Source organism: Sinocyclocheilus grahami, unplaced genomic scaffold, assembly GCF_001515645.1.
Source record: "Sinocyclocheilus grahami isolate Dianchi unplaced genomic scaffold, SAMN03320097.WGS_v1.1 scaffold356.1, whole genome shotgun sequence".
NCBI classification, from domain to species: Eukaryota; Metazoa; Chordata; class Actinopteri; order Cypriniformes; family Cyprinidae; genus Sinocyclocheilus; species Sinocyclocheilus grahami.
Genome location: NW_015505535.1, coordinates 46452 through 57553, shown reverse-complemented (window position 1 = coordinate 57553; position 11102 = coordinate 46452). Strand labels below are relative to the sequence as shown.

Genomic DNA, 11102 nt, shown 5'->3' with positions numbered 1-11102 from the left:
TTAAAATAACTATTCGAGCAGAGCAATATACAGAATCACACCCTGTATGATTGTATTAAACATATTATTTTGTGATTTTGGACAGATGGGTTTACAGCACTCTACGCAATTCTGAATATAAATCAGAGCTTCAACAAACTGGTAAGTTGCATAGTGTTGCATCTTGTATCTGTCTAAGGACAGCGCGGTATTTAAGGAGAGGCGCGAGTGCGCAACAGTTGACGACAGCAACACTGCTGGAGACTCTGCGCTCAGTCTCAGTGCGAGGACTTGACAGCTTCATGGAGTTCCCGTCAGGAAGGAGTCATTTCATGTCATGTGTTTCAGGTATTGCACTGGACGCTTCAAAGATGCGCGCGCTCCGCAGGCGTTTGGAGACTCCAGTGGGAGGTTTATTCCGCCGCGCGCTGAAGTTAACGCAACCCTGAAGGGATGAAAACTCTCCTATCATCATCGTCAGCGGGAAAAGGTTCACATGATGACTTCAGACCTGTTGCTGGATCTCCAAATGCCCTCGATCTGACAATGGTTACCTGCTTCAATTCTTCTAGCGCCAACAGCACGACCGTCAGCTCGGATGGGGCTCCGTTCCCCGAGTACACGATGGTCATTCTGGCGATCCTCATGATAACTCTGGTGGTCGTGGTGGTGGTCGGGAACGCGTTGGTTATTCTGGCCTTCGTCGTGGATAAGAGCCTCAGAAATCAATGCAATTACTTCTTCCTTAATTTGGCCATATCTGACTTCCTTGTTGGTATGTATAAACGTGCCTTTTATTAAACTCCTACTCAAAATGCTTCATATGCTTTTGTTTACTGCATTGCAATTGTGCATGTGAATATAAAATATTAAATCACTTAAAAATGATCTGCATGTCATCGAGCATTGGGGACCCCTTTGTTCTACAGGATCAAAGCGTACTGTAAATCCTATATACTGTACATCTGATGAGATCTGTGGGAATATAGGCTCTGATAGACACCCAAATGAGAGTGCAAAGAAAAGTTTCATAGATTAGGCTACACCTTACTTGATAAAACACGCAAGTGTAGCTGATGAGAAATGCCAGATCGATCAAACAGATGTACTGCGACGGAGTGATCGATGCCAATACTGAAATCTGGATTGCAGTGTGGCTGGTGTGTACATACATCATGCAATTTAATAACAGCAAATCAAATATTCACTACATTTTTTAAATGAACTGTTTGATTTTGCACAATATTTACCCAAAATGTGCCATATATTATATTATCCATACATCATTCAACGTTGATAATCCCAAAATGGTCAACAATGGCCAATATATTGCTCTGATTTTTATGCATTGCTTTCTCGCCCAATTTTACAAGTCACTATTCATTAGTGTGGCATTTGGTCAATTGCTGAACATAAATGAGCTCTGCTCACTTTAAGAGCTTATGTCTGTTCATAATCTTGGCGTGCGGTCGCTATCACATTATTGCTTTGCAGGAAATGGATTCGGAGGGAATGATTAAATAAACCACATTTCTCCGGTTTTGTCTGCTTTGACCTCATCTTGAAAACCAGGAGCATGATTAGACCACTCCCAACAACAACAACAACAACAGCAAAAGTTTATTTCCCGCAAGGAATACAAAACCAGTATGCCAAACCTCTCAAATCCACAGAAACGGTCATGCATACTTTATTCTATTATAAATTATTTATTTTGCAATTCGGACATTAAAGGGTTAGTTCACCCAAAAATGAAAATGCTGTCATTAATTACTCACCCTCATGTCGTTTCAAACCCGTAAGACCTTCGTTCATCTTCAGGACACAAATTAAGATATTTGTGATGGGATCTGAGAGCTGTCTGACCCTGCATAGACAGCAACACAACTGAAATGTTCCCAAGTCCAGAAACGTAGCAAGGAGATCTGTAAAATAATCCATGTGACATCAGGGGTTCATCCGCAATTATACGAAGCTACGAGAATACTTTTTGTGCGCGAAAGAAAAAAATAACGACTTTATTCAACAATTCGTCTCCTCCACATCACCCTGTAGCGCCATTTTGGAGAATATCTGCTGGACGTAAACAACGTATGCTGTTCGTCACACGGATACGCTGTTCCCGTTCGGATCAAATCACAACAACGTAGGAAACAGATCCGGTGTGACGTTTCTGGACTTGGGAACATTTCAGTTGTGTTGCTGTCTATGCAGGGTCAGACAGCTCTCAGATTCCATCACAAATATCTTAATTTGTGTCCTGAAGATGAACGAAGGTCTTACGGGTTTGAAACGACATGAGGGTGAGTAATTAATGACAGCATTTTCATTTTTGGGTGAACTAACCCTTTAAGTTCATTGGTCCAATTTTCTTTTTGTTTGTGAATTTTGAGTAGATATTGAGTGAAACAAGTGTTTGTCTTATTTGCCGTCATTTAATTGTATTTTGTGTGTTATATCACCATTGTATTGGGCAATAAAACTCTACAATGGTTGTCCTATAAAGCTAACTTTATCCAAATTTCCCAATTAACCATTTTTATAATTTCCAGGAACTGGAAGTGAATGAGGATCCAGGTTGTCAAGCTCCAGACTGAACAATTTTTTATTAGTACTTTTCAGTATTGCACACACACACACACACACACACACACACACATATATATATATATATTAACAGGTGACATTGTTCTTGCTTTTCGTCTGCTATATTGACTCCAATTTCCCGATGAGCCATACATTTTGTCATTTATATTTAGACCATGATCTTGGCATGCTTTCTTAGCAAAGCAGGTTCTGAGGTTGAAAAATAAATGTTTACATCCATCTGCAGTACTGAGACAGAGACCTTTAGTTCTTTGCTGTTCAGTGGTGCACAGGCACCATAAATTATTGCCTTGGATTAAGAGTGCATTAAGAGACGAGATCCTATCTGTGGTTCATTTCAAGATCTGCGCGGTCTCTCGGTCTATTCACCAAACCCTCTCTGCCTGCTTGAGTGTTTGTTTGTGGCTCAGATGCATTAGTGCTCAGCCGACGTAGTGCTCATGGCTTTCACAGTGCAAGTTCTTTGAAAAAAGAAATAGGAGGTGCCGCTCTACCTGAAAACGTGCCCATGTAGTTTAGATAAAGAGCCCAACAGAGCGCTGCTTTTTCTTCTCAAATGCCAACCAGCTCAAAAGCTCTAGATAATAGAGCCATGGCTGTGTATTTGACAGTGCGATAGACGTGAAATCTCAGCGTCCTTCAAAAATTAGGCAGTGATGAGATTGCTGTTTTGTATGCCTTTGTGAAAAAGCTTTCTCTTGATGCTTCTAGGTGCAGAAAAGCAAGAGAAAGAGGTAGAGAGCTCAGAAAGCAGTCACCGTTCCCTTTGCAGCTCGATGGCTTTTTGATAATGGCTCAGGTTTATCGGTCACATCGTGAAGTGACTCCTTCGTGACATGATCCATTGATTTTGTGCTCTGAAGGGCCTATTATATGCTGACCTGGAGAAGTGTGCATCCATTGACACAAGCCTTATTATACCAGCCAATGTCCGTATAATACAGTAAAATGTGTTTGTGTCTCTTTCCAGGGGCTTTTTGCATCCCGGTCTATATGCCCTATATATTGACGGGCAGGTGGATGCTGGGCCGTGGACTCTGCAAGCTGTGGCTTGTGATGGACTACTTATTGTGCACGGCTTCCGTCTTCAATATCGTCTTAATCAGCTACGATCGCTTCCTGTCCGTTACCCGAGCTGTAAGTATCAACATCCAATTAGCCTTCGAAAAGTAATAGTCAGTAAATGTCAGTCCAAACCTGCATGTTATTTTTTTTTCAGTGGAGCACAAAAGGAGGAATGTTACTGCACTGGCTACTGCTTTCCAGAAATTGAAAGTGAATGGGGATCTGTCGGTTTGTTGAGCTGCAGACTTTAGATTAGATTGAACTATTTTATCAGGACTCTTCAGTATTGCATTAAATATATTAACGGTTGACATTTTTATTGCTTCGTCCACCACACTGGGTTTATGTTTTCTAAACGCAGTGCATTCTGGCCTATCTGTTCTTCCAAAGACAACACCGTAGTAATTTTTCATCAAAATGTAAGAACTTGTTCGAACATTTGAGCTGACGTCATAAACCAACATCTGCTCTCCAACCACCGACTTTATAGAAACATTTCTCAATCCTGATAGATTAAGTCTTGTCCCATTTTTTGTGAGTTTTGTAAACATCTCATTTGTATCCAAGAGAAATTTGCAGTGCATCATCCGAGACACAAAGCAAAACTTGTGAGTAATTGCAATATTCAGGTTTTTTTTTTTTTGGTCCATAATGTTGGAAACGTTTTATTGTTCTTCAAATACTCCAATTGTTGTCTCACACAAACGCATGCAAACCAAGTTTTCGCTTGGTGCCTCAGATGATGCACTGCAAATTACCCTTTGTCTGAAACAAATGAGTTGTTCACAAAACCCACAAGACGCTGAAGACAATCAGACAATCAGTGTTATTGCAATCAGATGAATAATAAGCGAATGACTTGCTGCCCCGGTGACAGATCTGAGATAAGAGCGGCCCACCAGACGGATGAAGCCCGTATCCTCTGTGGATCCAGCGTTCAACTGCTCTGTGGTTATGAATTCTTCAGTGCAATTTACTGCAAATATCCACTATGTTAGTCATGGACAGCATCATCCATTTATATTCATACTTCAACCTTAAGACAGTGGGTTATTAAAAATCCAAACTTTTACCAATTGAGCTGCCTTGCTGTCTACATCTGAACTGAAATGAACCTCATAAATGACCAATTTGGAATGTTTTACAGTGTATATAGACTCTTCAAAATAGAGGTTACACAGGGTGGTTTTCACAGCAATGCCATAGAAGATCCACTTTAGGTTCTCCAAAGAACCTTTCAGTGAACAGTTCTTAAAAGAACAATTTTTAGTAGAGTAAAGAACAATTGAATCATCTAAAGAGTCTTTTGTAGAATGGAACGTTTACATTGATGTTAAAGGTTCTTCATGGAAACATTGACAGCAATAAAAAGCCTTTATTTTTAAGAGTGCATGCAATGCAGTATAATTATGCTTCCTGCCTTTTAGAACAGCTTTAGCATCAGAAGTGCACGTACAATGCCTTAAAATACTTGGGTAGCTCACTAGAAGATGGGTTTTCTTTGTAACGAATGTAAAAAGAACAGGAAGTACTTTTTGGTCCTGTTTTGCTCTGCACCACTGTATTGTTGCAGAAGTGTTTTTTTAAGTTTCCGTCTCTAGTCGTTCTAGTCTGGCTTGACTGAATTCAGGTTTAAGACTGGCACGCTACAGACAGCTATTCTGCGCTTCTATCTCTCTCAGTGACGTGACATGTGGCCAAGTATGGTGACCCATACTTGGAATTAGTGCTCTGCATTTAACCAATCCAAAGAACACACACCCAGAGCAGTGGGCAGCCATTTTTGCTGCGGCGCCCAGGGAGCAGTTGGGGGTTCGGTGCCTTGCTAGTCGTGGTATTGAAGGTGGAAGAGAGCACTGTACAATCCCTGCCGGTACGAGACTCGAACCCGCAACCTTTGGGTTACGAGTCAGACTCTCTAACCAGTAGGCCACGACTTCCCCGTTACGCTTCAGATATCAGACACAAGCAGCTATATACCTCATATATAGCATTGGCAAGTTGTTATAGTGTATCGGTTTGTTCGAGGTTGTCCAAGTTTAATGCTGTCACTCTAATCAAGATTTATTCATTCAAATCCCTTGTTTTTGAGCCAGATAAATACGGCTCTGATTAAATTTTATCATCTGAAAGATATATATTGTAAAAATACCGGGCACTTGAATTGCTTTTATGTAGTTGTCTTTTGTGGTTTGTAACTGGTTTTAAAGGAGTAGCTGCCCATCGATTAACTACTTTAAATCATGAGTTGCGTGTACAGTTTTAAAGTAGCTGGATCTGAAGTGGCTGTCAGCTTTAAAAACCACATGGCTGCACACCAGCTCTTCTGGTGAAATCATGGAAGGAAGGAAGGGGAAGGAAGTTCAATATTTTTTCCATTCAGTGTGTGCATTTATCTCCATTGCAAACAACGAAACGATGTCGAATTTGGGTTCTTGAGGTCCTTAAATAACCGCTCCTCACATTCACAGAAACTGTTGAGCAAAATAAGCTCAGAAAACATGGGAACGATGCCCTACTGTGAAAGACCATTGCGGTGAGCGGAAAATTACGACGTTGGAGCCCATTTCTCAGCACTTATTTCAAGTGGCTTTTGACATTCCAGAACAGAATTTGAGCAAATTATGAAACGCAAATATTGATTTCCTGCTGAGAATATAGTATCAAAATCGTTAAGAAACATTATGTGCTCCAATATCAAATTTACGAGAACCTGCAGATGTGCTGAAAGGTAATTTAGCTGCTTGTGACTGAATATCTGAAGCGTAACTTTTAATAGATTATGCAATTGCATCTCAGCAGTTTATTACGTGGCTTCATGCATAATGCATTAAAATGTAATGCAATGAAGTACTCATTGTTTAATGTCTTTACTTCCTGTTGACAACATGTCTATGCGCTTTATCTGTGATTGCTTTTGAAAGAGTAACGATCCGTCATAAATGACAAAGTAAAATGCTTTTCAAATGACATTTCAAAAAGACTTGTCAGTAATTGAAAGTAGCAGTTTATGTGGTAGTATCAGTGGCATTTGACAAACATGTCTGACTTCATTTGGCTTTAATTATTCTCCTTGGAGGTGAATTATTTCACTCCGAGAGGGTTCTTTCCTTAATAAGTGTGTTCTACAGTAGAAGGCACAGGCGGTAGGTTTTTCCATGCCAAGAGTATATGTACTGCATGGGGATTTTCATAACAACAATCCCCAATCCTAATTTTGTTATCTACACCTCTACGTCAACACATATATGTATTCTCAAAAGTACTATTATAGGTAGAATATGTTTGTGCATATTTGTAGGTGAATCTGTCTTATTTCACTACAAAACAAACAATTATTGTTAATAATTAAATGGTTACGTGTAAAATATAATATAAAACCAATTTTTAGAACGTTATGATTTTTAAGTGACATTTTCATGACAATTGAACATTGCTTCAAATGTTTGTTTTTATAATGCAAAATGTATTGTCTTTACTGTAATGTGAATTATTAATATTTAAATATAAAGTATTTATACATTATCTTAGTATGTTCTGTATTACAATAATCCGAAGTCAAACAATGATGGGAAATGTGTTTAAACAACATCTAAATGATTATTTGAATCTGAAGTAGGCAAAATATAATTGTGGTAACACTTTACTTAAAGCCTTTATTTATAACGCATTATAAAAGTATTTTTAGTGCATCAAATATGTCTTGTGATGCACCTTTTAAGATATTGTATGTCCTCATTTACACATTTACAACACATTATAATACACCTTTAGAAAAAATATATATCATTAAAACCAATTTCAGATGTAACAAGGAATTTGCTAATATTATTATGCATTTCAGCATTGATTACACTTATTTATGAAAAAATATAATGCATTTTAATGCACATTATACATACCTCTATAATGAATTATACATAAAGGCTCTAAGTAAAGTGTTATCATAATTTCTTACATTCTGTTGATTTGGGGGTGAAATATAATCTGGACAAATGTGTTTGTTTTTTCAAAAGCTTCGCCGCTATAAAAATGCTATAGTACTTGTTGAGTGGGCGGCACATCAAAACTGAAATGGGCATCATGTCAACAAAACTTATTTACTAGCTCCAGTTCCCCAGAATCCAGTTCAAGGTCGTTAAACGCTGTGATGTTTGTCTTTAGGTACTGTTACCGTCATGCTCCTCACTCCCTAAAGACTATTATTTGCCGTAACTTCAGGGCTGAAATGGCATTAGTTCATAACAAGAAAACACCCTTGAGGGCTCCTGTCTTTTATGAATAGATGATTCCTTTCTCTGGTTGTCATCTTTCCAATTGTCATTTTTAAATTACTGAAATGAAAAGTGTTTTCGGGCTAGACTTTAGAGAGCGAGGTGCGATGGCGAAGACAGTCTGTCAGCGGAGACAATTATGCTTGTCAATTATACACTATATTGCAGAAGATTTACAGTTCATTTCAAAGGCCTCTAAATTATCAACATGATCGAAACTTTGAAAAACATGATTGATAGTTTATACTTTTTTAGCAAGTAAAAGGTCTTTTAGTATAATTGTACAAACATTCACCCTTCAGCTAGTGTTTTTCTTGCTGTGAAATCTTCACTGATTTTTATAAAGTAAATGTAAAAATAACTTTGATATTGTTAGTAATATTTCAAGATGAACATTTACTGGACTGAAGCAGCTTCACTTTGATTATCCAGACATACTTTTTTTTAGACAAATTTGTTTGTCTCTCAATCATCATTGTCTTGAATTGCATTATAAGTTATTATAGAAGAAATTTGCATGCAATTTTTAAAATATTTCGTCTGAAGGTTCTGTGAACTGTTCCATTTCAAAAATTATTTTTCTGACTATTCTTTCATATAGGATTTACAAGGTTATAAATCTCAGACTACTTGTGTAAATCCTCCTATTTCCCGTTCTCTTTTTATGAAGGCCGTAGACAGAAAAGCAGATTGCTAGGTTTTGAAACAGAGCCACAGGAAGTTGTTGCTACAGACACAATTTGAACAGAGTAGGAAAAAACGGTATTCATGGTGTAAAGTGGTTTAGTCACTCGTCTTGATCTTTTATTAAATGTGAATTGTAATTTCACGTCATATTTTTTTAGACAAATTTGTTTGTCTCTCAATCATCATTGTCTTGAATTGCATTATAAGTTATTATAGAAGAAATTTGCATGCAATTTTTAAAATATTTCGTCTGAAGGTTCTGTGAACTGTTCCATTTCAAAAATGTGATTTTTCTGACTATTCTTTCATATAGGATTTACAAGGTTATAAATCTCAGACTACTTGTGTAAATCCTCCTATTTCCCGTTCTCTTTTTATGAAGGCCGTAGACAGAAAAGCAGATTGCTAGGTTTTGAAACAGAGCCACAGGAAGTTGTTGCTACAGACACAATTTGAACAGAGTAGGAAAAAACGGTATTCATGGTGTAAAGTGGTTTAGTCACTCGTCTTGATCTTTTATTAAATGTGAATTGTAATTTCACGTCATCAGACTAATCAGACACACTGATTAACTCATAATAGCCACATTAATCGAATTGGTCAAAATCATTAGCCCACAGTAAAACCGATCAGTTCTGCAGTACAGAGATTCGTTCTTTTTCCTCGCTGTGCTCAGAATCCTAGGCTGTGAATTGAATAAATCATGAAGAAGAAGAAGAGACAGTCACACTGTGCATAGACATTATTGAGCGCGATAGCTGCCAGGGATCACTCCAGTGCCAATTTATGACTATTTTATGTTTCTCTCTGGTTTGACTTTAATCTTTCATCTTATTCCATAGGTGAGGTACCGGGCCCAGCAGGGCGTCACTCGTCTGGCAGTGGTCAAGATGTTGGCGGTGTGGGTTTTGGCATTCCTCCTCTACGGACCAGCCATCATCTTTTGGGAACTGATGGTTGGAGAAAGCATTGTTCCAGAGGACGAATGTTTCGCCGAGTTCTACTGCACCTGGTACTTCCTGCTGTCCGCGTCTACCTTCGAGTTCTTCTCACCATTCATCTCCGTGGCCTTCTTCAACTTCAGCATCTATCTCAACATCCAGCGCCGGAACCGGAGTCGCTTGGCGCATGTGGAGGCCGAGAAGGAGGATGGCTGGAGGGTCATAGATGGACAGAACTCATCTGTCTTCTTCGTCAAGACACGCAAGGTGTCCTCAAGTGGGCCGCCGGCCATTTCGGACGTGATCAAAGACGACGAAGAGGTTTCGCCGTCGTCCAGCGGCGATCCCAGCAGCGCCCACTCCGTATCTTTGACAATGAAGACCACCGTTAAAAAGCGAGGGTTGCTGAGCGGTTGGGTACGGACGCGCATTATACGAGCGCAGGAAGCATCAAATCCATGCGCCCCTTGCAGAAGCGGAGGACACCTTGCGCGTCTCTCGAGAGATAAGAAGATTGCCAAGTCCTTGGCAGTCATAGTGTGTGTTTTTGGGGTGTGTTGGGCACCGTACACTCTCCTTATGATCATACGGGCGGCCTGCAGCGGTAGCTGTGTGGAACATCATTGGTACGAAGTCACTTTTTGGCTCCTTTGGCTCAACTCGGCCATCAACCCTTTCCTCTACCCGCTTTGCCATAGCAGCTTTCGCCGGGCCTTCGCCAAGATTTTGTGCCCTAAGCGGCAGTCTGTTCGACCACACGAGGAAAGCCCCTCCTGCCAGTGACAATCTGACGGCAACAGAAGGGATTTAACACTTTCACACTAAATATTGAAGGATGAAATAAAAGCACCAAGGCAAGAAATCGAAAAATTTCCACCCAAGCATATTCCGCAATGGAAATCCGTGCCATTTCTTGATGGAGTAGCATGTTTTGTTCTTCTTTGATGAAACTTCCTGACATAAGATTCTTTATGAAGAACTGCGTAAACCATTGACCTTTAATCGATGGATATAAACAGTGCAACTAACAGTGCTGTTGTTATTTGTATCTCTTGTCTTGCAGTAACATAGGACCAGAGTTGTTTCACTCTTGCTAGCTAATGTAAGTTGCATGTTTTGGGACATCTGTAGTGAAAAGTGATGCAGCTTGTGTTCAGAACATATTCAGTTGACAGTTTCGGCCATATCAACTTTATTTATTGGCTGGTGTATATTCCACTCCATTGACTCACACGGTTCAGCAGAGAAGAGGTGATCTATGGGAGAAGCATTACGACTCAAATGAGAAAAGAAAAATATAAGGTGTGTTCTACCATTAGACACATGAGCTTCAGAGAGACCTATATCACCTGCTATGGACAAGATTGAAACTAATAATATTTTTGAATGGAATTTTTGTGAAATGTGTATTAAGTTAGTGATATATGAGTTTACAATAATCAAATGAATACATTTTAAAGGGATAACTCACTTGAATTTTTAATTTCTGTCATTTGAAGATATTTGCAGATTGTCCGTTGTATTTTTCTCGTCTTTAATTTTCATTTTT

The 11102-nt window shown here is 39.1% G+C and overlaps 1 protein-coding gene across 1 annotated transcript; it reads left to right on the top strand.

Moving 5' to 3' along the window:
• The first annotated feature begins 365 nt into the window (after nt 1-365).
• LOC107548836 (histamine H3 receptor-like) lies at nt 366-10779 on the top strand. Its single transcript, XM_016229658.1, has 3 exons — nt 366-754; nt 3557-3723; nt 9455-10779. Exons 1-3 carry the CDS (start codon nt 433-435, stop codon nt 10334-10336), a joined length of 1371 nt encoding a protein of 456 aa, XP_016085144.1. The 5' UTR covers nt 366-432; the 3' UTR covers nt 10337-10779.
• The last annotated feature ends 323 nt before the right edge of the window (nt 10780-11102 follow it).